The sequence below is a fragment of the Talaromyces stipitatus genome, genomic scaffold (assembly GCF_000003125.1).
Source record: "Talaromyces stipitatus ATCC 10500 scf_1105507295487 genomic scaffold, whole genome shotgun sequence".
Classification (NCBI taxonomy): Eukaryota; Fungi; Ascomycota; class Eurotiomycetes; order Eurotiales; family Trichocomaceae; genus Talaromyces; species Talaromyces stipitatus.
The window spans coordinates 1,523,751-1,549,829 of NW_002990120.1; the positions used below are offsets into that span (position 1 = coordinate 1,523,751).

The 26,079-nt window shown below is 45.7% G+C and overlaps 6 protein-coding genes across 7 annotated transcripts, besides 1 other annotated feature; 4 read left to right on the forward strand and 2 right to left on the reverse strand.

Annotated features, from left to right (window-relative positions):
• Positions 1-442: 442 nt before the first annotated feature.
• On the forward strand, positions 443-2,540 carry TSTA_057620 (uncharacterized protein; the record flags this gene model as incomplete). Its single annotated transcript, XM_002487338.1, has 4 exons — positions 443-699; positions 756-1,361; positions 1,422-2,285; positions 2,346-2,540. 4 exons carry the CDS (start codon positions 443-445, stop codon positions 2,488-2,490), a joined length of 1,872 nt encoding a protein of 623 aa, XP_002487383.1. The 3' UTR covers positions 2,491-2,540.
• Positions 2,541-2,850: 310 nt separating this feature from the next.
• Positions 2,851-3,223, reverse strand: TSTA_057630 (uncharacterized protein; the record flags this gene model as incomplete). The annotated part of the gene is made up of 2 exons (XM_002487339.1): positions 2,851-3,095; positions 3,148-3,223. 2 exons carry the CDS (start codon positions 3,221-3,223, stop codon positions 2,851-2,853), a joined length of 321 nt encoding a protein of 106 aa, XP_002487384.1.
• A 586-nt stretch (positions 3,224-3,809) lies between these two features.
• Positions 3,810-4,155, reverse strand: TSTA_057640 (uncharacterized protein; the record flags this gene model as incomplete). The annotated part of the gene is made up of 2 exons (XM_002487340.1): positions 3,810-4,066; positions 4,092-4,155. The coding sequence occupies 2 exons, from the start codon at positions 4,153-4,155 to the stop codon at positions 3,810-3,812; spliced, it is 321 nt and encodes a 106-aa protein (XP_002487385.1).
• A 3,376-nt stretch (positions 4,156-7,531) lies between these two features.
• On the forward strand, positions 7,532-12,779 carry TSTA_057650 (multidrug resistance protein, putative; the record flags this gene model as incomplete). The annotated part of the gene is made up of 16 exons (XM_002487341.1): positions 7,532-7,730; positions 7,880-8,317; positions 8,374-8,597; positions 8,658-8,937; positions 9,015-9,145; positions 9,207-9,225; positions 9,275-10,050; positions 10,109-10,271; positions 10,334-10,687; positions 10,763-10,886; positions 10,937-11,008; positions 11,070-11,120; positions 11,169-11,233; positions 11,306-11,927; positions 11,979-12,470; positions 12,527-12,779. The coding sequence occupies 16 exons, from the start codon at positions 7,532-7,534 to the stop codon at positions 12,777-12,779; spliced, it is 4,263 nt and encodes a 1,420-aa protein (XP_002487386.1).
• Positions 12,780-18,026: 5,247 nt separating this feature from the next.
• TSTA_057660 (HLH transcription factor (Hpa3), putative) lies at positions 18,027-20,169 on the forward strand (the record flags this gene model as incomplete). 2 transcript variants are annotated; one of them, XM_002487342.1, is made up of 6 exons in its annotated part: positions 18,027-18,237; positions 18,287-19,021; positions 19,072-19,311; positions 19,358-19,920; positions 19,983-20,088; positions 20,148-20,169. In XM_002487342.1, 4 exons carry the CDS (start codon positions 18,027-18,029, stop codon positions 19,657-19,659), a joined length of 1,488 nt encoding a protein of 495 aa, XP_002487387.1. In that variant the 3' UTR covers positions 19,660-19,920; positions 19,983-20,088; positions 20,148-20,169. The 2 variants fall into 2 exon arrangements, with proteins under 2 accessions (XP_002487387.1, XP_002487388.1); XM_002487343.1 differs by lacking the exons at positions 19,983-20,088; positions 20,148-20,169 and having other exon boundaries at positions 19,358-19,950.
• A 316-nt stretch (positions 20,170-20,485) lies between these two features.
• Positions 20,486-20,521: a microsatellite.
• Positions 20,522-20,920: 399 nt separating this feature from the next.
• TSTA_057670 (uncharacterized protein) lies at positions 20,921-25,900 on the forward strand (the record flags this gene model as incomplete). The annotated part of the gene is made up of 1 exon (XM_002487344.1): positions 20,921-25,900. The coding sequence occupies one exon, from the start codon at positions 20,921-20,923 to the stop codon at positions 25,772-25,774; it is 4,854 nt and encodes a 1,617-aa protein (XP_002487389.1). The 3' UTR covers positions 25,775-25,900.
• Between the last annotated feature and the right edge of the window lie 179 nt (positions 25,901-26,079).

A 26,079-nucleotide genomic window follows, 5' to 3' on the forward strand; every position in this document is an offset into this window, starting at 1 on the left:
CCAGAGGGGGCATGTCGTATACATCCTGGAATTTAGGGCCATTTTCATGTTGCTTTATCTGCACTTTGAATTGTAACAAACGAGGGATAGATGCAAGCCCGGACAAACTAGTGTTTAGTGGTGTTACTAGCACCAATATACCCTGGAAGATAGGTTCCACCCACTCAAGGCTGAGTTGGGAGGTACATATACCCTTGTCTGTGGAAGTAGACTATCTTGTTAGCTACAGTAAGTGAGCCGGGTGATTTTGTTGGTGCATTCTTGTAAGTCTCACAAAGTGCTCTGCACATTCACGACTTGACCCCGTTCATCTGAGGCTGATTTGGATAGTAGGACTAACTGCATACATAGAAAAGTGTGCTGTTTAAGTGGATGACTCTCACCATTCCTAGAAACCTAAGCTGCGTATCTATTCCTTACAAAAATTTAGCAAATTATCATCATGATGACCACTTTTTTGAGGAGCTTACTGGTATGGCTTGCTACATTGATTGTTGTCATTGCAGCTCATATGCCCGGAAATAATGTCGCACTGCGAACTCGGAATGGCCCTGGAATGAGCGACGCAGATACTCTATATACAGTGCGAAGAGCCTTGGACCATGTCAGACTTCAATCTCGCAATAGCAAGTACTCTATGAACAGGACTTCTATCTCAAAAAGCTGGGTAGGCGCTACTCTGTTTCAATATAGTGAAGAGTAAGTACGATTACCCTTCTTTATCGATCCGCACTGACAAATTTGATCTTCAATAGAAGCAGCAGCAACACTACCGCCGGATCAGACCGTCTATCATCGGAATACAGCGCTGGGATCGAAATAATCTGTACTATGTGTTATATCAACGGTTCCGTGACAGGCGACTTGACACTTGCCGGCGATTTCAACTTCACAGCCGCAGTAAATACCGTGAAGAGCGAATTGAGAAATGTCACCGACACAGCATTCCATCAATTCGAGCAGTACGTCGAGGAAGTGGCCAAGGATATAAGCAAAGAAATCATCACTTTGAACGCTACTACTCTCCCAGATTGGCCGACACTGGATGTCAATTTGGATTTGAATAATGCGACGGGTCTACCAGGTGCTCATATACACTTTGAGTTCGACAATCTAGAGCTCTATCTCGACCTTGGTATCAAACTCTCAGCAGGTGCTACGTATACGCTTAACTTGTATACATCTGAGACGCCAGCGGGCATTTCTGTACCGGGGCTTAAGATGGGAGCAGTATTTAGTGTGGATTTGATCTTGATTTCTGATACGGAGATTGATATTGGGAGTGGTATTCATATCAAACTCGACGATGGAGTTGCTTTTGATTTGGAGATGTTTAATAGGAATGTGTCGAGAGTCACAATGTAAGTATCTATCCCCTTCTGTGCCGCATGGTGCCCAGCCTTTCTGAAACATCGGTATAGTCCTGGCGGAGCTTATGAATTCCTACCCATCACAATCGGTGGCGAAGGATCCATACAAGCCCTTTTGAGCCTCAAAGCTAGTCTTGGGGTAGAAGTTGATACACCAAAACCGACTTCCGACTTCGACTTTGAGTTCAACGCCGGTATCGAGACGGATGTATTTGCCTACGTCGCTGATTTCCTGATGCAAGTCAACGGCTCCTCTACCACTGACAGTGGTGATTGTGAGCTGGTTGCTGTCGCAGAATATACGTATGCTGTAGGTGCAGCAGCTGGAGCGACAGTTGCAGTTGATAAGTCATTTTCATGGGGTCCATCACCTAATACCACTGTACCAATATGGTATACGACGCTGGCTAGCATTTGTGCCGCAACAAAGACGTCTACGTCGGCGCCCGCGTCGTTGATTACTCCTCGGGCAGAATTAAATCAACCAGGGGATTCCTCCTTAACAACAACTACATCGACAACAACATATCAGATCGTCAATTGCATGTCTTCAGGAATGATTAATTGTCCCATTAACCTCCAGAATACAACAACCTACCAAGCCGTCGTTACATCGGCTCTCTCTATAGAATCAGGGTCAGTGGTGACACTGCCAACGACCGGAGTTTCAGCACTTGCGACCGGAATTCCATTTGGTTCAAAATCATATAAACTTCAGGCTGTCTCTGGGACGCCTATATCGTACGTCCCTCCGCCGCCATCTAGTACCTCAGCTACGACATCTTCGACGTCAATATCGAGTCCGGGAGGAGTTGGAAGTGGCTTACTTGGTGTAGACAAGAATAACAAGCTCATAATCGGCCTGAGTGTTGGTTTGGGTGTTCCATTTCTGGCAGCTCTATTGATAGGCTTTGGGTGAGATCATTCCATCATCTAAACACTCCTGTTGTGTTGAACTGACAGTTACTGCTGCAGGTATTACATCCGCCATCGTAGAAAGTACTCGGAGGTTTCTCAAAGGGAGAACATAGCACCGAGTCCGGAAATCACAGAAAGCAACTCTCCAGCCTCGTCTCGCATGAAGAAAGGTCCATTCATATCGGTGACACAGGCAGATTGATACGTAGTAGATTTATGAGGACATTTGCATGATAATCTGTGTTAGAATAACTATACTAGTTATGTTTACTTGGTCGGATCATCTTGCAGACTATACTCTGGCGTAAATTCGTACACCCTGAACATCAGCTTCTCGGCAAGCCCTGTTGGAAGGGCTGTACGTACTCTCAACTCGCCTGGCATTTCTTGTAGTCGGTAGGAAGCAATGTGCGACGATTGAAATCAAATAATATAGTAGTACATTCAATCAGTATAAAATTCCATAATGTACATTAATTATCCTCTGGTCCCATCGGTTTCTTTCCCGCATTTTCCCCATTCTGCCTTTTCTTCTCCGTCGATTCATTCGGATCATTCTTAATCATCGAATCCGCCAGAGTCTGTTCCTCCCCCTGATGAGCTTCACTCGTCGGCCCCCTTTGTGACGAGATCGGGGATGCCACAGATCTTCCGTCCGGTGAATCGGAGTGACAAGCTTCTTTACCGCGAGAGATGTTGATGGACTGGGATTCGGGATTGCTTGATTGAGTGTTGACGATGTTTGAGGATACGCCGGAGATGCTTGCTTGGTTGCTACGCTGCGGAATTGGTTTTGATATCTAGGAGCTGGAACAGGTCAGCGAAAGCAGTGATGTTGATGCTGAATGATGTGATCTACCGGACAGCCTGCTGGTTTGGCTCAAGCGCCATGCACTTCTTAATCGGAATACTCTCATGTTTGTGCTGGTAGACATTCTTCGGTGATAAAACAGATATCTACAAGTAGATGGCGCACTTGTATAAATATTGAGAACATGCTGAAAAGTGTACTTATACTCGGTTTATATAACAAGTTCTTAGGGCTATGACTTCATATTGCCGTCAATCTAAGACGATTCTTGTATGGAATTTCTCCGCAGTCTACCTACATTCTACACACAAGCTCTTCACGTAGATAGAAGAACATTAATCGGTATGATGATTCTTTTGTTCAATGGATTCAAGGAAAAACCAGAAGCGGTCCAAGCCATTTTCTTTCCCACAAGGTATATCTAATAGGGTTAGGGTTATTAACGGAAAAGCCCTAACTCCGCGACATTCCAAACATCCAAGTCACGAATTGACTAGTCTAGTATCTGATATGCCATGAATAGCTTCAACACAGAAAAACACGCAATAATATTGGCTACGAATTAATCCTTGTACAGGTTCTGAAGACTAGTATCCTCAGAATGTGAGATGTGGAGTTCTCATAAGCAAGCAAGCATCGATTTCCTTGATAGTCAATTCATATTCTCCTTTCTCAATTTGCTTCTTCAAGTATCACTGCAGGAAATCCCCTTAAAATTGAGCAGATGCAGTTTGTGCAGCATTCAAATACTGTGAGATACCAACAGCCAAGCATAGCATAGTCACTAGGAACGTCACTGGAGTAAAAGCATTCTGTAGGTCCTTTAGATCAATAAGGACCAACCACGTCCAGAACACCACAAATAGCAGTCCGATTGCACTCATTGCGCCCATCCACGTAGACCAACCCTGACCTGCTTGCAAGCCCCAACCTTCGGCTCCTTTGTGTGACTGTAGCAAAGCGTCGACTTTTTGGTATCATTTCAATGGTACCACAGCCATGGACCTTCGAAGGGTCATGTATACCGGCCAATATCTGCTTGGAGGCAATAGCCATATGAACCAGTTCGGGTTGGTACAACACATATTCATACTCAGACGGCTTGGGCAGTCCAACAGACAGACAAACTACTTTGACTTTTCCGCCATACAATCGATTGAACTTCAGACACAATATATCAGCTTTCCAACCATGGATCATTTCGGAGGGAGTACAGCACGTAAGCTGGTAAATTTGATCCCAAGACATATTTTCCATGAGAAGTATTGTCCGCAGAGTCCTCTCACGCGGTTATACAGATCTTTTAACCGCAAGCAAAGTATGCGATCATCTGCAAGTTTATGTGGGTCTTCAATCGCCAGCCAAGTCTCGGACAGTTCTTTCCAGGCCTTGTCAACACGCCAGTAAATTTGGCTGACGTCGCTCTGGTCGCTACTTTGTGAAGTTGATGCGGTATTGCTTGTCTCACTTATCGTGATTATCTGTTGGCCTCCATTGTCTGCCGTGCTCGTCATTATACTCAAAGTGGTCGGTTGGCTTGATCCCGAGTCAAATGAACTTATAGTCGGGTTGAACTGAGGTAGTATGGGTAGTGGGAATGGAGAGATCACGATTCAGCATTCTTCCTTGTATCTTCTTATCACATCGGCTGGTTAGTCAACTTACAGGTCATTTGTGGACCACTATTGGCAGACAGGCATATCAGTCACATGAGCTGCTCAGCGCATGTCAACAATGTTATCATCTTCCTTCCACTCAATCCTCCTAGAACCAGGGGGCAATGAGTATCGGACAGATCGAAACGGCCACCATAAAATTGGAGCACCAACACTATTCTCCATTACTGCCCTTGCTTTGCCTAACCTTACTTTGACCAACGATGATAGATCAGGAGTTGTGTCGGGGTCGCTGAACTGAACAGTGCGCCTACCGTCAAAGAATAAAGCACTACTTGAAGCGTTAGTTTCCGGGGCAGTTGGAGATACATACTTCGGGACATAGGCCGCAGATGACCTGCCTTCGGGACCCAGCATCCGCATTGTGATTTCGGCTACTCTTCTGCCCTTATATGAGGGTTTGGCCGCTGCCTCAGCCCATTCCATGGCTTCAGATTTTAACATATGCTTGTACGCTTCATGCACTATCGAGTCGAACCTGACGTTGTCATAAGTAACCGATGAAAGTGCATGAAACTGCTTGATACCCTCGGTACCAGCTAGAAGGAATGTCAGAAGCTCCGCAAAGATAGAACCTAGTTTCCAAACATCTTTGTCGAGGGGTCTCCACTTGTCAAATGTACCTTATACATTGTTGCTAACCTGAGGTCGGCAAGCTGAGCAACCGATCTCAAATCGTCAGTTTGATGAAGGGTGTTAGATGGTCTGATATTTCCGTGCACGATACAAAGCTGGTCGTGTAACAATGAAGCGCACTTGCGAGCCCTTTAAACTAGGCCCATAATGAGTCCATGGATCGCAAAACAGACCTCTGGGTGATCAATCCACGAAAAAGATTCGTCAAGTCCCTAATTGCCAAGGGGAAAATAATATCATCAGCCAATGTGGTGTTTTCAACCTATGAATTCAAAGGCGCAAAGGATAGTGACAATGTTCGGATGATGCCCTGAGTAGAACTCGTCGCGAAACCGTGAGGTCGAATTCCTCTTCAGCCGTTTCACCGCAAGCTAGAAAAGGGCCCTATTATTGAGCATTCTCAATAATGTTTGGAGCCGCTTATCTTGATTATCATCATACCTTTCCCGTCTTACTTGTCTCAAAAGCTGGCCCCTTCACTACAGCATTAACCGTGAACACTGTACAAGTTTCCCTTCGGGCTATAATCGCATAACCTCGCCCCAATCCCACGCTATCACCCTCGTTGTACCCTCTCCATCCGTTTATTTCTAGAATACACGGCGCTTGAGTGAAGGTAAGTTGTCCATTCATAACAGTGAGTGAAATATTACCCTGCGGTTTAGCTTTTTGATATTCGAGGGAATCGATCGAAATTTTGAATTTCCGTATTCCGAGTGTTAATATTCAAGACAGATGGGTATGCTACATCTCTGCTAAGCATTCTACGGTTTCTCGGAACGTCAGGTTTGGCGTTGCCATGCCATCTCTCTTGTGGTCGAAGATGTAAGCTTGTACGTACGGAGAGATGACCTTTTCAACATATGGGATTGTGCAGTTATCAATCTTATTCTAATGTAGTTCCTCAATATCAATAATCACAGCAGAATCAATCCTTGCAGACATGATCTACTTTTGTGAGTGGCCTCGGAATTCTGAGATACCAAGAATAATGCATTGATCATCTAATCATCGATTTATTAGCGTAGATTACAACATCTGGTGAAAAATATTACCAACCCTAACTGTCCACTTCTCCTGGTGAAAGAGGCTATCCAACAGCGCAAAAAGCCTCTGTGGGAGTATGATTTCAGTTACAATAGCTTGAGTTGCGCCCTCCATTTAGGAGGACTATGGAACGATAGAACCCCCCAAAATTCATTCAATTAGAAAAGAAGAACGATTTCTTTATACAACTCTCAGAGAAATTGAAAACTGTCGAAAGTTCTTCAGGATTTTTCGGAACAAGAAAGCCGTAGTAAGCATGAGGCTGAATGCGCAAGTGAACTCGGACTCGGTGCTCGATGACGTGACATACACCACAGTTGCCTGTGAATCGCTTAAAAAGGCCCCATATAAAATAGATAAATAGAAATTTGACTCTTTTTCTCGATTCGGCTCACTTAAAAAGCCTTATAGGTCGCAAGAAGGGGTGAAGAAATCGGAAAAAACCGTAATTTCTTGGACAAGGGTGGTTAAGTATAATATGTAACAAGAGCTAGAGAAAGCAATAATTCCATTTATTCTCTTCCAATCACGATCTGGGCCCGGGACCTTGAAAGAATAACCCAGAAACCGGATTCAGTTGCCGTCACACTATAATCCTAATCTATCTCATGCTTGTTGATAGGCATGTGGACACGGAGCAAGTATTAGTATGCATAGTAGAGGCGGGGTACTCTGTAGAAAGCCTTCTGAGCTGATCACAGGCGATTATAGAAGATTAGGAATTAATCCTGCACCGTCGGAGACAAGGAGTAGTTAGTTGGAACCGGAGGATGATTGCTTAACCGAGCGTAGATAGTCCAGGTTTTGTGAAAGAAATTAATTGAGTATGTGGTTCAAAAACCCGAAATACAAATATCTCTCAATAGACCAGTTGACAGGGATATCTGCAAGGATCCATGCTATCTTAGTAAAGCCTTTCGTGGTAACTAGTGTGTTGTTATTTTCCAAAACGCTGCTGGCGTCTAAGTGAATGAAATGCATGGTTCGCTTTAACTCCAATATTCTTCTCCGATCTACGATAACACAGGCCTCAAGATCAAACGGTCGAACCTGGCCAGTTATTGCCCTCAGTGATGGCTGAGTTATGCCGCGATGACGCCTTAGTACCTACAGTCTATAGTCATACTTGCAAGCGCTTCGACTTCTCCCTATACTTTGAGGATGCAGTCTTTGCCATTTTTCCTATTCCTGATGGCATCATGTGCTCGGCTGGTCAACCTATATCGCGAATCGCCAAAAGCACGATGGACGCGATTTCATTCTGTCAATTCGGTATGCTTACATATTGATTGTTAACCGAAGATTCTCACTAATTTCCATATCTCAGATCTTTGTAATTGCATGCTGCTTACTGAAATTGTCCTTCCTTGTTGTTGAGACAATGGACAATAACACGCCTCGATCAAGTCTTTCCATTATAGCGGCTTCGTTGGATTTTGCTTCGGCAGTCGCAATTGGTCTACTATCCTACAGCGAACATGTAAAAAGTGCGCGACCTGCCCCTTTGATTAACACATATATTCTAGCTACAATGCTTCTGGATGGTGCACGAGCTCGGACGATATGGCTCCTTAGAGTCTCATCAGTCCTTCCATCCGTATTCATCGCCTCGGTTGCCCTAAAGTTTGTGCTTCTGATATTGCAATCGTTTCCTAAGATGCAATTCCTTTTGCCATCTGAACGAGAGTACACAGCAGAGGAATCTGCCGGAATATTGAGTCTTAGCTCATTTGCCTGGCTTCATCCTCTCATCATCAGAGGATATCGACATCGTCTGTCAATTGATGATCTATATCCAGTTGGTCACAGCATGTCGTCGAAATCAGTTCACTCAGGCCTTCAAAAAATTTGGAAATTAAGTAAGTCCTTGCGAACCATATCTCAAAGCTTCAAACTCTAAATGATACATGAGCAGGTAAGAAAGATAAATCTTACTCGCTGTTTCTTGCAACTGCAAAAGCCTTGTGGCTACCGCTATCTGTTCCCATGGTCCCTCAACTGTTCCTAGTTGCCCTGAATCTGGCTCAGCCACTCTTACTGGCCACTGCGGTCAGTTTTGTCGAGTCTGGAAATGATAAACCGGCCGGATTTGGATATAGCCTCATTGGTGCGTTTGGATTAACATACTTTGGAATTGCCGTAAGAATGAACCTAAGTCGAACCTTGGACACGGAGCTTTCAGAATAACGTTCGTATTAGATAGCAACCGCATGGTATCAATACCTCTCAGCAAGAGCCCTGACTATGATCCGCGGCGCACTCATTGGTCTCACGTATAGCAGTATGCTCGACATGCATGACGGAGACGAAGCGGCATCATCATCCCTGAGTCTGATCAACGTCGACATTGAGCGTATCGTCACATCCCTGCAATGGGTAGTAGGCATTGCACCGGACGTCATTCAAGTAGGAATCGCTATATGGCTTTTAGAAGCACGGATTGGTGCAATTTTCATAGCACCAGTTTTGGTCGTCATAGGTGAGTCGGCTTGAACAAGTTTTCATACGAATAACTAATTATTCGCCGCAATAGCATCTGCTCTTGCATCGAGCCAGATAGGGAGGTACACAAGATCGAGGCAAAGATTATGGATGCAGGCAATTTAGACCAGAAATGGGACTATGTCGGAAACATTAACATCAATAAAAGGCGTGAAAATGCTCGGACTAACGTCTCTGATATCGAAGTGCGTTCAATCGTTACGGGAGAAAGAGCTAGAAATATCGAAGAAGTTCAGAAAGCTACAGATCAGCAATATTGTCATCGGTAAGCACAACCTTCCAATGTTGTCAAGGTTTCCTGACAGTTTGACTAGGGAATTCACCTCGCTTGTTATCACCAATTATCACATTTATCGGCTTTGGAATTGTTGTCAAGCTATCCGGGGACAAGGCACCAAGTACAGCCATTATTTTCTCCTCCTTATCGCTTCTATCTATTCTTATAGATCCAGTGAATGAGCTGGTTGCCGTTGGGCCAAATCTCGCCGTTGCGTTGGACTGTTTCAATCGAGTCCAGCAATACGTTACAAACAAAAAGCGTGTCGATTATAGAATCTTTTCACATCGGAAGCCACTTGACGAAGACACATCGACCGCTAGATCTGAGACAGGGAGAAACAACGCAATGGAAACGACTACTCTCGAGAACACAGAATTAGCCCTATCGACCACTGCTACTAAGTCTGCTATCCAGCTTCGCAATGTAGATGCCGGCTGGTCTACGCAAACTCTCACCTTGCGTGACGTTTCACTGGACCTAAACCCATCGACGCTCAGTCTAATTATCGGAGATATAGGAACGGGAAAATCAACACTGCTGAAACTCCTACTCGGTGAGGTTCCCGTGCTTGCGAAGGGATCGGTGTCTCTAGCAACAGATGAGGTTGCCTTTTGTGGCCAGACCCCTTTCTTGAGGAATCAAAGTATACGTGACAACATAATCGGGCCGTTTGCGCACGACGCCGAATGGTATGGCGCCTGTATTGATGCTTGTGCGCTTGATGTGGATTTTGAGCAGATGGTGGAGAAAGATGGCACCGTTGTAGGGAGTAGGGGGATGTCCTTGAGTGGTGGCCAGAAACAACGCATCGTAAGGCCTTTACCCTCTCATTTTATCCAATGCATTCACTGATTCCCCCACCTTACAGGCTTTGGCAAGGACAGTCTATTCTCGGCGACGGATAATATTACTAGATGATGTTCTCTCGAGTTTGGATACTATCAGTGAGCGTCACTGCTTCGATCGACTATTCGGTCCAAGTGGTCTCTTTAAATACTTGCAGTCGACAGTAATCTTTGTGACGCACTCCGGTATGTATTTCCTTACTTTTAACACAGGTCGAGGCGATGTTGACAAGAATACTCGTTCGCAGCCAAGTGGCTTCCGTACGCAGACAAAATCGTTGCACTTGGTCCAAATAGAACTATACAACAGGCTGGGTCGTATGAAGATCTAATCTCAAGCCCCGGATATGTCCAAGATGTAATGAGTACAACGAAAGAGAAAGAGCCAGAGATTGAGAGCAGCTCCTCGCGAGAAATATCTCAGTACAAACATGAAGGAAACAAGGAGACGACCGTCGAAACTGTCGAAACAGAGTCATCTCCTGATAACGCTCGTAAGAGTTCCTCTTCCGCGTTATTCTACATCTCTTCAATGAGATGGTCAAATTTCCTGGCTTTTACTGTTCTCGTCGGCGTAGAGGTCGGCACGAACGGAATACAGCGTAGGTTCCAGTTCTCTATCCCTTCTAATTCCGACCTACTTTAATGTGGGACTAATGGTTCCAACTGATTGATAGCTTTATGGCTTAGCTGGTGGAGTGATGCAAGTCAGAGAAGTCCAAATGTAGATCTTGGAAAATGGATGGGAGGATACGCTGCGTTTGGTCTTCTCTCATTATGCTTCCTAGGGTTATGTGGCGGGTAAGTCGCTCCATTTTCCATTTATCATGAGCGTATGCTGACCGTAATAGTTATCTACTGATTGAAATCAATCCCAAGTCTTCAAGTTCATTGCACCTCAAAACATTGAGAAGTACGATGGGGTAGGACAACCAACACTTACCTAAAGTCTATTATTGAGCCGTTGCCAACCACACTCACCAGTGCTCCAATTGCCCATCTTACAGATAAGACTGTAGCAAAAATACTGAATTTGTAAGTCCATCCTAAGCATCGAAAAGGGTGCTTGTTGACCGTCATCAGATTTAGTCAAGATATGACCCTAATCTCCATGTCGTTACCCATAGCTCTCATTCTAGCCACTGGAAGTACGACTCTCTGCCTATCCCTCCCCCCCCTTTTTTTTTTTTAGCACATATGGCTAACAAGGCCATCGCCAGGCTTCGGTAATTCAGTAATTGGCGCTGTCCTCACCTCCGTCTCATCAGGCTACATGGCAATATCCACACCCATCCTCTTCGTCACCCTCTACTTCCTTCAAAAGCTCTATCTGAGAACCTCCCAACAACTCCGCGCTCTCGATCTCGAATCTAAATGTCCAATTCTCGAACATTTCATGGAAACCCTTCAAGGTCTCGCAACAATCCGTTCCCTTTCATGGACAAGTCACCTCATATCCGACACCTTTCATCACCTAGATCAATCCCAAAAGCCGTTTTACTTGTTACTCTGTATCCAGAGCTGGCTAAATCTCGTGCTTAATGTCATTGTTGCGGCTCTTGCCGTTGTTCTGATGATGTTGACGGTTACCTTGCGAGATAGGATTAGTCCTGGTTTGCTGGGTGTTGCGTTGATAAGTGTTGTGAATTTTGGACAGACACTTTCACTGTTTGTTTCGTATTGGACGGTGTTGGAGACTTCTCTTACTGCCATTGAAAGGATTAAGGATTATATTGCTGATGCGCCGAAGGAGGATTCTCTTGCTCAGCAGGAAGCAGATGTACCGTGGGACTGGCCTGTGGAGTCGCGTGTTGAATTTCGACATGTATCTGCGTCTTACCGGTACGTTTGCCCATTGAGAGAGTGATGTTTATAATTCTCACAGATGGCTAGAAGCAACGGACCGGACGTCCTCAAAGATCTCAGCATCTCAATCCCCCCCCGGCAAACACGTCGCAATCTGCGGACGCTCTGGGTCCGGAAAATCCACATTGATTTGATATCGGTTCTCCTCCGTCTTCTCAAACCAAGTAAAGGGTCAGTAATAATCGGCTCACAGGACATTTCTATATTCGCCCAACAGACCGTTTGCAAACGAGTAACTTCCATGCCACAAGATGCTTGGTTCATACCTCGTGGCTGTGGTGAATCAGTCCGCGAAAATATGGATCCGTTGAGAGAGGTAGATGACGATATAAAGATTTACGATGTTCTCGACAAGACTGATTTGAGGGAACATATCGACAACCTTGGAGGGCTAGATGCGCAATTGGGACAGCAAGGGAATGGAGTATTATCGTCGGGTCAAAAGCAGTTATTCTGCCTTGCTCGGGCGATGCTTACTAGACGAGGAGGAATATTAATCATGGATGAGGCCATGAGCAAGTTCGTATACCACAGTCCTCGACCTCTGTTTATATACTGATGAGAGTGTGGTGTAGCGTCGATTATAAAACCGAATTGAAAATACTCTCCCTTTTACGCTCAGATTTTCAGGGATGGACCATTATCGCATTTACGCATCATCTGAGGTTTATTCCGCAATTTTTTGATCGGGTGGTCGTCATGGATGAGGGAAGGGTTGTTGAATATGATGATGATCCAGGCAGACTTTTGGCGGATCCTTCTTCGTTGTTTAGACGGCTTTCTGGGGCAGAAAATGATAGGGATAATTCTTCCAGAGTTGGGGAGTGAATGTCACCGAGCTTGCCAATCAATCCAATAAATTGCCTGTCGTTCAAGAGTGCTATGACTAGGACAATCTAGTAATTTGGAAATTATATAATCTCTTTTTAAGGGTTTTGTTTTGTTAAGATTCTAGAGGAAGATCTGGTTGCCGAGGATTATGAGCAGTAGTAGAAATATCAGTTGTACGCTCCCCTTTGGGGATTGATGGATTCTTGATGGAGCGTTCTCAACGTTCTTGTCTCTCTTCTTTTTCTTTCTAGGAAACTATCAAAGGAGTGAGGTGTTCTATCCCGTACGGATAAATATCAGCCCGAAGGCTATATAATCTTTACAGTTTGGCGCTACTAATAGCAAGATAGAGACTTCAAGGCCTTGTACGTTCTTAACGTAACTACATAAATTTCCACATACAATGAAGACGCCACGGGATTCAACCAATACCAGCTTTACTGTTATAAAATACCTATCAAATGTCTCAAACGGTCAATCCCGAGCGCTACATTGGGGCCACTCCTACAACTTATGACTCGGTGTAGTAAGAGAGGACCGGGTAGTTGCGTAGTTACATCTACCAATTCCATACCGAAACCCATCTACTCAAAGTAAGTAGTGCCATCGTAGGTTGCCATGTGACATAAATTCAAAGATAATATGCTACTTTTCTTGAAAAAAAGAAGGAAGGATCGCGTTAGTGTAGGTACAGGGTGCGATGCCGGAGTCTCCGGAGACGTACGTCTACGTCTCACATTCTACAAAATACCAACTTAGTTACTTCATAGTTGTGCCGAGCCAGTAGAGTGCAACAATTATACATTCAGTCGTATGAAAGCCAAACAAAGGAGACATATGAACCATGGAGAATGCAGAACCCGGACCGGAGACGGAGGCGATCATGGGGATTTATCCACTGGCTAATAATCAGATCGAATCAAGATTATCCGATAGGTTAATCTATTTAACCTGGTTCTCAGTAAGAAAGGAGATGTGACATGACCGGAATACAATGAAAACCCTCTAAGCCAAGCCACGCTATCGTTCGTTACAGCTTACGTACGAATCGCTATACTGTACCAGCGACTCATCAATAGAGCAAGGGAAATCCCAGATATAGCCAGTTATCAGTATTTAATAAGTTAAAAGTTTAACGAGTCAAGACATTTATTGTTTTGTTTGGTGTTGTTTGTGCCATGTGGCTTGATACGGACAATTAGCCTTATATACTCCGTGCAGTAGGGGTGGACGTATCAGAAAATGAAAAAGTGGACGATACGAGTCATGTAGCAAAATATTGGATTCGATGGCTCGATTTGGGTGCGAGATAGAGTTATCTCAAGGGATTAGAGTCAGTGGCGTTATACCTAGGTATAAGTGTAAGTCTGATATCCCATCTGAAGTCCTACGAGCACAAATTGGTACATAATTAAGTCTTCGACACAACGTCAAACCTGCCCAAAAAGTTTGTATTTAGAGTCTGACGTGGACTCGGAAGGTGTTCGAATGATTTTCCCATGCACATCCAATAGCTGGATTCAAGTGGAAACGGTTTGCGCGTTGTAGTCATGTTTGAAATGATCTGCATAGTCCCCTTTTTTTGGGAGACTGGATGGGGTGTAGCCCTAATACATGCTTTTTATGCTATTTGTTGTATCTAGGTAAGACACTTGAAGTCAAGAGTCCTTCAGTAATTTGATCAATGCTCATTGAAACTTTCTTGGATAGACATACGCAGGTTCATGTACATGGCACAGGTACCTGGTCCAGGGCTGGATACACCAAGTAGTCAGGTCGATCTAGACCTCATCTATCTCCTCGCTTATCCAGTATGTAAATCAGAACTCTCGTTCCACAGACTGTCTGAGTAACTCTATAAAGTGCGTCATACGTGCTCTGAGTAACGTTGCACATATCCACATCCATCCATCATCCGTCTAGACGTAGTACGATAGCCATGAGTATAAGCCTGGACGAGGCTAGAACTGGCCTGGTTGGTATATGTATGACAGCGCTGGAGCAGATAATAAAACTGAATGATGGTATTAACAGAGTCGGCACATATTGCAGGAAGAGCAAGTTTCACTCTAACATGGATAGACCTAGGTATGCAGGTGGTATTCCAGGATTTGATACATGCGTCGGTCTACGTGGATATGCTGATCTTTCTTCATATCTAGATACTATTTGCTGAATAGATATGCGTATCGCTAGGAAAAATCGCATTATCTTGGCGACCTTGGCCTCAAGGATGTAGCAACGCAATGCTCCAATGTACATACACAAACCTGTACAAACCTTCAGTACGGCGTATACGCGACCTTCCTCCAGTCCGATTTATGGTCGCCAGGTTTCGCACGATTATCCATAGTGCCAGGCAACTGCATGGAGGTTAGTCCGGAGGATATGAATGGTGCAGTGACTGAAACGAGACACTTGCCTAATTCAGATTGTTCTCATATAAATTTAGGGGAGATCGAAAAGTCATTATCAATGACGATAAAGAAGAAATCATTGTTATATACCTTCTCTAGTATTAAATGTATCAACCACATATAATTCGAGAGCCGTGCATCCATAACCCTAGCAAACTATCCGATTCATGGACAAATTCACCACACATCCCCCAGGCAGAAACCATTTTCCTTTAATTACTGAAAATTACACTCCAGTGTATCGCGAATACGACCCTCTCTGCATTACAGCAGCAGGGATTACACGGACTGTTGTACAGCGCTGCATATGCGCATGCAGAGTAGTGTAGGCGCGTATGTGTGTCTTACGGTCACCGAAAGTCTTTTTCTCTTCCTATCGGGATAGTGATAATAATAATAAATTAATCGCATAAAAGGCGGAGTATTTCGCTCTCTCTCATATGCATACTAGACTGAAAAAAAAAACAAAAAGGGATGAATGCCGGAGTATATACTCCATGTTTCAACGTTGGATTTACATATCAACCCGCATTGGCTGTGGGCGTGCTTCCAAGGTGTTGTCAGGTGTTTCTAAGTATGATTGCCACGATAAGAATTTCAGTGATTGATCAGCATTCAAATAGCTTGCAAAGTAACACGGACAACGGTCGTAGGTACGTGATTAGTTCTGACAGGGGGGGGAAATGATCCAGTCCAGTCACATTCCGGCGTTGGACTGAAGTCACATTCCTCTTCCGGATGTTTGCTCTGAGTGCATGGCAGTGTACCATTATTGACTGCGATGAAATATAATTCATTTGGGTATGGAGGAGAACAATTGCATTGTCGGCCCTCGGATAAGGATGACGGACAAGCAATTTTTATAGGTAAATCATCAGCAAATAGGCGACTAAGTACGTAGGAGGACAATCGACTTGGGACGATAATCAGCACACCCGACTGGGAATTCATCAAGGTAACCTCACCTCTGGTCCACATTTAGTAAGATAGTAATCGCACATCCACCAGTTAAACGTAACCAGATTCATATCACTGCCTCTTAAGACAATCATCGTCTAAAGAGTTACTCAAAGAAGAAGGAAACCAAGCTCTTTTGGCGACATTGGCAAGGAGGGGCAAGACGATCTGCGGGCTGGATGGGTCAGACTAATGTAGGGCTTAAGTGTGCCATGTGTTGGTGAGAAACACGTAAGTTCAGTGCTCAATAATATCCAATGGTCAGGATATTTCAGTAAGCAGTATTGTAATACTCGACACGCGACCAGCAAGGCACATGGATCGGCTGTATGTAGTCACAGTGTCACAGACAATAGGAATGCAGAATGTGAGGATAAAAGCCAGATGGTTTGATCATTGGCCGACTGAATAGTTCGACAGGCTAAGCCACAAGAGAAAAAGCAGAGCTTGGCAGAGAGGATCTCCGAGGAAGACTGACTGAATGCCACGTGAAGTACTCCGAGAGACAAAATTTTAACAGTCTATTGAATCTTTGATCCCATCCATCACTCCGAGTAGCATGGATTGGGGACCCCTTTGCGTAGAAACAGAAATATATATGTAGGTGGAGTAACCCTCCGTCATACAGTCAACTCTGTGGTGACTGTATTATTCAGTGTATTTGTGTATCGATTAATACACCCCGGAAAAACCTCGTGGTTCCTAATCCGAATCTAGCTAGTTTGGTAGAGTCTCATTGGTGGATACAATACGCTAGTGCACATCATTCGTAAATTACGCGTATTCAGGCCGCAAATATTGGACATTGACCCGAACGGGTTAGCGTATATGGCCATGTGTTTTTTTTTGAGTTTTGGACTGTTACATGAACAGACGATAAATAATATCGACACAATCAATATTTGAAGCTACGTATAAAAGATTAATTACTTAGAAGCAGAGAAATATATGAATAATGCGAATACGTTAATATAAATAATAAATGATACTAAGAGTACAGTCAAAGTAGGGGAATCTTCAGCTTAAGTAAGAGACCCACCGCGACAAAAACGTGGGCAGGCCAGATCCATAAATTGAGAGTAATAGCCCAAATCGGCCAGCCGTGACTTCTCCTCCACCAGACCTGTCACTTTACTTTACTTTTGTCCTTCTTTCTCTCGACTGACTCCGACTCGCTGCATTCTTCGATCTCTCGATCTATCGACTCGAGAGGCCATCGCACAGTCAATAGCTCCGTTAGGACCGTCCGAACTGCCGACTAATAATTATAACCGATCTGAGTACGGAGACAAGCCACCGCAACAACTACCTCTCTCAAATCCTTCTTTCGTCTCTTTTTTCTTTTTTCGCTCTCATTTCTTTTTCGCGACAAGCCTCGTTTTACTACGTCACGTTGCAACCTGATTTTATGCATCTTATTTCTCAATCATACATTCGACTTGTCTGCCGGTACTCGATTACTCCCGCGCGTGGTCAGATTCAGGTACACTATCGCAGACTTTCTCAAGATCAAATATTCCTCTCGACTCTATTACTGAACAGTGCTAATATCCTCCAGAGTATAATTGTATAACACCAGCAAGGGGCATTTCCTCCTTGATCTGCATTGGCGCCTGTCTTTTCCGCCCACGTACCGCCACTGACATTCATCCCTTCTTTCTTCCTCACGTCCGCCTGTGGTCCTGGCCCACGACGCCTCCTGACGCATACCAGGAAAAAGCGCTCGCGTGGTTTTATTTAGAATCTCTGGCTTCACGTGTGTACGCAATTGATGGCATTCTTTGGACTGGAATAGACTGCAAGAACTACATCCCCGACAAGGATATGAGATAGGCCGATACAGTCATACACAGCGAAGAAAATGAACACGATGGAATCGTCGATTGCGCATCGTCCCTGGGAGGATGTCAATCCCGGTCTGCATACACCCCCGGTCGTGACTACATCACAGACTCTGCCTTCAATCTCGACATTGACGGCCAGCATGAATGGAAGTATTCCGCCAGGCGAAAAATCACCAGCAAGTTCTCTGAACACGCTCGAGCGGGACTCGGGCAATTGGTCCATGCCTCAAAGCACCAGTATGTTTTCTTTGGGACTGATGTTTCAATTCAATGTGCTGACCAACAGGATCATCTACGTACTCGCAAACAACCAACGGAACCGGCACCTACCAGTCGATGTCCTTTCTAAACTCATCTCAACCCTCCCCTAACCGTCATTCGGGTATATCCGACCGGTCACCTCTCGCCCAAGACCAATCCAGCACCCCCTCTCCAGCCGGCGCCAATCCTCCATTCACACAAGCACCGCCGTCTACTCTCCCGTCCATCAACCAGAACTTTGACGCGCCGTCTCATCGCAACAGCATTATTGAATTACCAGAGTCTAGACGAAGCAGTGTCGATAGCCGCATGAATCAAGGGATCAGTGCATTGGCCATCAACCCGACTTCGCCGTACCACAGCACCAACGCATCACAGTCGTCGATAGTATCTGGGCTGCAGAGAGAGCGCGGCATCTCGAATGATTACACGAATACGAACGGTATGCGCGGGCCGCGATATGGTGCGCAACCACTCTCACCACTAGGACCCCGGGCAGGGGATCAGCGATTTCCACCTGGTCGTACTGCGCCTGCTATTTCATCCAATCCGCGATCCGAAATCTACAATGCCGAAGCTCCGACAGCGGGCATGGCGTACGCCTTTCCGGATCCTGATGTTGCACGGTCCAGTTCCAGCATGACGTCGCAAGACCACTCGTTGACACCGCAGGGTTCCTTCTCACGCAAGGGGAGTGTGGCGGAATCACTTAATAGCAGTGTGTTTTCTGTGGATGGACGGCTACCCCGCGGGCAGCAAGGTATTTCTTCTTGCCGTTACTATTGGTTCCTTTATGCTAATAATCTGCAGAATTGCCCCAGAACGTGCATCACCACTCGTTGCAGCACAAGCAGGTTCGCGGTCTGATGGGAGAGTCGGAATCGCCTAATAATGCTACTCCGTATAGCCGTACTCCCGAGCTGCGGGTCACGCATAAACTCGCAGAACGCAAGCGACGGAGTGAAATGAAGGATTGCTTTGAGATGTTGCGAATGCGACTACCACAGAGCCAGAATAACAAATCTAGTAAATGGGAGACCTTGACAAGAGGTATGTCTGCCGATTGTTGACTTGGTCTTGTTTCTGACTTGTCTAGCTATTGAATATATAACGACACTTGAAAAACAAGTCTCAACTTCACGACGAGAGAATAGCGATCTTCAACGCGAAGTGCAAGATCTACGGGCACAACTCAATTCGCAACAAAACGGCCAGTCCCGACCGCAGAATATGTTTGACCCTCACTCAATGGCATCATCGTCGAATGGGTCGCCTACCACATCGTATCCCACGTATGCACCGGGGATGGCGGTCGAGCAGCCGCGGACTCTTCCTCCACTCATGAATGGATCTGTCGCAGCTATGCAAGGGGTACAATATACCGAAGAACGGCGATGACTTTTTTTTTCTTACTAATGCCTTTCTCGCAAGGGTTATTCTCTTCTTTTTTTCCACTTTTTCCTCTGGTCATCGGCATGCTGGCAGGTATATTTGTATTCAATCGGATCTGGAGTTGTGAGGATATTCTGGTTTTTGCATTATTGGATTGTGTACAAAAAGAACAAAATTCTGGGCGGGGTGTGTCGCGTATCATGGAGTCTTTTCTTTTTTTCTTTTCTTTTGCTCGATATCCTTGAGGTTATACTTTTCTCTGAAAAAGTAGTGAATGCGATTCTTCTGTTTCATACCAGAAATCTCCTCCTGATTGACATTTTAAATAGGAACAAATAACCGCCTTAATCTTAAGGCTTAAATCGAGGATATCGCGCCCTATACCAAAAACGGCTAGCTCCTCTCCGGATCATGTGCCATTCCTCCATACTATTGGTCAGCCCCTGTGGATCCTGAATAATGTGGTCCAAGCTGGGCGGCTAATCGATATCAAGTTCTTCCTTCATACCCAATCGATTCAGTACTGAGATGGACGATGAAACTATTGTTTTATTTTGAACACGAAGTACGGAGTACTTTGCCGGGGTGGATGGGTGAGTCTTTGGATTGGATGGAGGAGTGTCTGATGTTGAGGAGCCAATGGGTCAGTGGATATGGATGATGGATGCTACGTCTTGGGTTTTGCGGGAATGAGAGGGCTGGACTCTGTTTGCTCTCTTCTGAGAAGCTGATATTACTATAATTGTGCATGGGGATATATTGGAGCTATTGGTTGATTTGGGTTTGGATCTGTGACAATGATTATTGTTTGGGCTGGGATCTGGACTAGTCTTTTTCTTCTCTTCTCTTCTATTTCTCTTCTTCTTCTGCATTTGATTCTGTTGATTTTCCATTGCATTGCATCTTTCCATCTGCATATTCATAGATATAGATTGTTTGTAAAGCCTGGTGCTTTGCTTTGTTCTATTGTCTGCACTACTGTTTGACTATTCATCTCTTGTTTGTCTGCACTATTGTTCCTCTTTGTGCTTGTGACTGCCATTGTCATCATCTCATCTTTCTTATTGACTCTTATCTATTGACATCATATATATCAAGTGTGACTCTTACCTGCTGATTTGCTCAACACCCCGCCCCTGAGGGTTCACGAGAGAGAGAGAGGAGGATAGGAAAGAGGGTATACTCATGGTATCTATCCACTCTCCTTGTCTTTCACATCCGTTCCTTTTTTTCCGCCCTCATTCATTCTTTTACTTGTCGAATCAATATGGAATCTAACAAAACGGCACAAGGCAATGCAAAAGAAAATCGACCTCGAAAGCGGAATCCAATGAACCTCACCGTCGACACTTCTAGAGCCACACTAGAAGCAGTACACAGTAACCTCGCTATCGGCAATCCCAGATCCTTACCAGCAGGAGGACAAGATATCGACCCTTCCCGATCTACACTGGAAGCGGTACAGACGCGATTCCCGTTATCATCGCCTATTACGCACGAAACCCCTAGTCCACAGGATAGTGGCAAGACTGGAAACGTTGAGGCTAAAATTCTGAATGTGAATGTTTTTGATGGTGGTGCTGGTGCTGGTGCTGTTACCGATCAGAAGAAAAAACCTTTGAATTTGTCTTCGCATTCGGCATTGTCTAAAAGTGAGCTTGAGAGTGCTATATATGCGAGATTATTGGAGCAGGCGAGAGAATCTAGACACGAGAAGAGGCGGGATATGGCTACTACCAGTGCTGACAGAAATGGGGCGAAGAATGTGTTGAGGCCGCAGAGTAAGAGGAAGAGTGGTGGGATTGTGAAGAGGTCTTATCAACAGCAGCACCGACCGCCGGGGTTGCAGGTGTTGACTGATTTTTCGAGGGATGATGATGACGAGAAGGGCCATTCATTTCTGGATTTGAGTGATTTAAAATCTATCGCCAGGGCACGTGAAAAGGAACGCTCGGGAGAGGATTACAGCTCCTCGCAATCATTACAAGAACCTCAAGCCAGGATATCTGAGTTATCGCCATCAGATAGACCCATCATGATTGGTTTGACAGTTCCATACGAATCGACACCCCGTGCAACCGCAGCAGCAACAACAGATACGATCGACAGCGCCTCATCACGTACACCCGCCACCCCTTCAATCATGATTACGCCCGCCCAAGAGAATCCTCCCTGGAACATGGATGTGCATATGGATATGAGCACCAGTGCCGAAATGCTACACAGACCACGCGTTGCATCAAGCGTATATTCGCAACCGTCGCCGAGAATGATGTACGATGAAAATGCGCCGCCGGTACCTGCTATCCCTGTTCTGCATTCTGTGACTTCATTACATGATAATCTGCATTCGCTTGGTACAGACTCCGATGTTGATGAGACCGCCTCAAAAGAGAAAGGATCTTCTCGAATGGAAGACACAAACACGAAGAAGAATATGAAGAAACTTCTCCATAAATTAAGTGTGAACACATCGGATGCAAACAGACCTGATTCTCAGGGATGGTGGACATATCTCCTCTCTCCATTACTGAGTCGCTCGAATACGGTTAGTAGTCGTCGGACAGGATTCAGTCCAAAACAAGGGAAGTCCGCTCGTTCACCATTATCAGGCGTATCGTCTCCTCCTCAACTGACCACTGCAACTGAAGGAAGGGAAGAAGAGAGTGAGCACTGGTGGGATGATACGAAAGAGGTCGTTGGACCATCCGAGAAATCTCATTTTTCGCCTGATACACCTGAAGATTTAACCAGACACGCTCCCGTTGTCGGTGGTGGTGCATGGGATATGCCGTTTTCAGATACCCACACAACCATAACCCCTCGAGCAATACCAGACGACAAAACTGAAAAAACGCGAAGCGTCTTCCAAACCGGCAATACAATCGTGCCAAACTACGAGCTCCAAGGCGCCGCAGCAGAGTACTACCAAGCTAGTGCGCATGATTTGTACCACAGAGACGAGCCGTATTTCGAATGTATCAATCACACCTGCTCAATGACATCGGCGAAAAGAAGAGCTAAGATTGAGGAGGAACAGAGACGATTAGAGGAAGAAGCCGCTGCTGCTGCTGCTGAAAGCGAGAAGAGAGGAGGGTTGGCGGTGTTTGTGTTTGATCCCTCCAGGGATCCGGATAATCCGTTTATTGCGTTTTTGGAGAAACGGGTTAGTGGTGCTGATGTGAAGGAGGTTGAGGTTCGTGATGCAGGCTCGGAGAAAGAAGGTGAAGAAGATGGAGAGGGGAGAGAGGTCGGTGAGGAGATGGAAAAGTCCGGATTGAGTAATGCGAGGCAGTTGCTATCTTTTGATAGTAGTGATGAGGAGGAGGGAGATAAGGATCTTGCCGGGAAAGATCATACAGCGTCACGAAGTCTACATGGATCGCCTGAGATGGTGCCCACGTCAAGAGCTGCGCCGTTGGTTTCATCGCCTGTGCCCACTCCGTATGATCCGAGTGTATCTGTGTCGCCGCCAGCTAGTTATTCGAAGGAGATGAATTCGCCAGCCCCTGTGGCTGCACCTGCACCAGTCATTTCAATTCAAGCTCCGGTGAACCATCTAGAACCAACTCCACCAGCTCCTGCACCAGTGCAAATGCCAATGATGCCACCACCTCAACCTCGCAACTTTTCTCCAGAACCAGTACCAATGCCGCCCATGCCGCAACCCCAACCACGGGCAATCTCACTCGAACCTTTTCCAATGCCAATGTCTCCCGCACCAGCTTCTCACCGACCTGTTCCTATGCCAATGCCAGCGTCGCGATCACCGCCAGTAAATGAGCGTGCACCTGTTGCAACGCACTCGCCGCCAGTACGTCCTCCTTCCAATGATACAGCTCGCGGTCGCGCAATACCGAGTGGTTATCAATGGGAGCCTGTCCCGATCCCTCGTGCAATATCTCCACCAAGATCGACAAGAGCTGCTTCGTTTATGCAACCACCAGCAGTCTTAGTGTCCCAGTCGAGAGAAGTTGAAGAGTCCACTCTCCGTCAACAGCAAGGCGTAAGGGGAGATACCGAACCAGCGCAAACCCTTCGACCAGTACCATCCTTCCATCGACCAGGCCCGTTCTCTGCATCCAGATCGGCTACTCCAACACCTGCCTCTGGTCAACCGCAGCCCGGTTTACTTCATACCGCCGATGGATCAGAATCAGAGACTGAATTACCACCTTATTCTGCTGCAGATCGTGCCAGCAGAAATGCCCCTCGGCCTCAAACTCTTCTACCTACATACAGTGCAAGAAGTCAATCTGAACGAGGTGACCAACAATCAGTTGGACCGGCGCCGGTCTCACCTGGTCTGCAACAGGCAATGACTAGCCGTGGCGGTATACCCATGTCTGATGTCGATCAACGCGGCATTCGGGACATGAATCGCAATGGCACAAGCTCCATATCTCGAACAGATGATTCCAGAACTGTCATCAACGTTAACCACTACTACAACAGTGAACACCCCCACAACGCACCCGAACCGCCACGTCCAGGAAAACAATTCATAGAAGCTGATCTACAAGCTCGCGACAATAAAAAAGACGAGGAACAAGAAGGATTAGTCAAAAAATTCGGTGATTTCTGGCGCAAACATTTCCCTGTATTTGCCTGCCTCGGTCGAAGTGGTTTTGAACGGAAAATGCACCGTCGATGGTACGCCGCTATCATTGCATTTTGCATGCTTGTCATTATCCTCTCTATCTCACTTGCTACCACTCTCACACACAAAGGTGATACTACACCTGTTGAATCAGGGTGGTTGAATATAACTGGCTTCCCACCTATCCCTACGGGCATCATGACAGTTGCCGGACCAGCACCAGCCGTTGAACGGAGTAGTTGTATTGCGCCGACGCAAGCTTGGAGTTGTGCTTTACCACCGGAACAACAAGCCACTCAGGCGGGTGGGTATGCGCCTGATTCTCCAAATTTTAGGATTGAAATTCGGTTTCGGAATGATTCTTCTTTCTTTGCCAACAGTACTAGTAATTCAACCTCGTCAAGGAGATCGTTGGTCATGTTTGATCGGAAAGGTACATGGGATGCGTCACCAGCTGTGCCGAGATTGGAAGATCAAATATTCCTGGGAAATACGACTGATAATATCACGATGCCGTTCCAGGGTGAAGACACGCCGTTTTATATTACATTTCAGTCACCGTTTGATGTCACCAATACTACTGCCAAAGGGTTTAAGCGTGATGTTGCTTCTTCTGCCACTGAAATTGGGACTGCAGCTCCGACAACTGCTACTACTGCCACGCATGTCAGTGCTACAGGTACGGGTACTGCTAGCAGCACTGGAACAAGTACCGGCACCAAGACACAAGCCACAAGTACAGCTACCAGTGGGCCCTCCGATTTCAACGTGAACAGTATCATTCCAGCGCCTGATCTAGCATCAGACGGTACCGCGGCAGCAGCAACATTGTATCCACTACCAGTCCAACAGCCGATCAAACTGTACAATCGTGGTCTCCCGACCGAGCATTACGGGTTCTTCACCTATTTTGACAAGAGTATATTCCTGGCCTCGGACGCGACAATTACAGGCGGCACGACCGACACAGACTCAAGGGATACAAACGGCGGAAGTGCAGAGACAGAAGCAAGTGCGCGATGTACATGGTCACAGACACGATTTCTAGTACAGATATGGACCCAACCCCAAAACTTGACACATATGAGTCTCACAGCTTCGTCTTCCAATACTACATCAGCCCCATCACCAACCTCTTCCCCCAAAAGTCCATCTTCTACTGCCGGCTCCTCCTCCGCAAACAACTTCACATCCCCCGGCTCATTCCCCTACCCCATAACAATCACAATAGACCGACACGGCGGCCTCGCTACCCAAAAACTAGCATACTGCTACGGTATCGAACAACACACCTCCTCACCGACCTCCAACACAGTCACGGGGACATACTACAACCTGACAAACCCGAAACTCCAAGCCGAGCAGAGAGAATCAGGAGGCACCATAGTTCAACCTTCACCGGATTATTTCGTTTTGGCAGAGGCGATTGCGCAGGGTGTTACGGCGGATCAAGTTGCACCTGTTGATGGTGGGAATGGGGGTTGTATGTGCCAGTGGAGGAATTGGATTGAGATTCATTGATTCATGGGCATTTTTCATGGATGATTGGCTCTTTCATTTGTAATTTGCGTCTATTTCCTTTGTTTCGCAGTGAGGATGCATCATATTGGCGTGGTGCTGATTTTGCTTTCAGAATTGCATTAATATGTTTGTTTTTGTGGTTTAGTGGTTTAGTGGGAATCCGCATTTGCATAGCACATGGGGCATCTAATTGCTATTACTTAGGTCCGCAAGCACCGTTTCATTAAAATTTTCAATGCATGTATGTACATCAAAAGTTACAAAAGCATTTCTTCGAATTGATGATGCGTAATCAGTTTCAATAA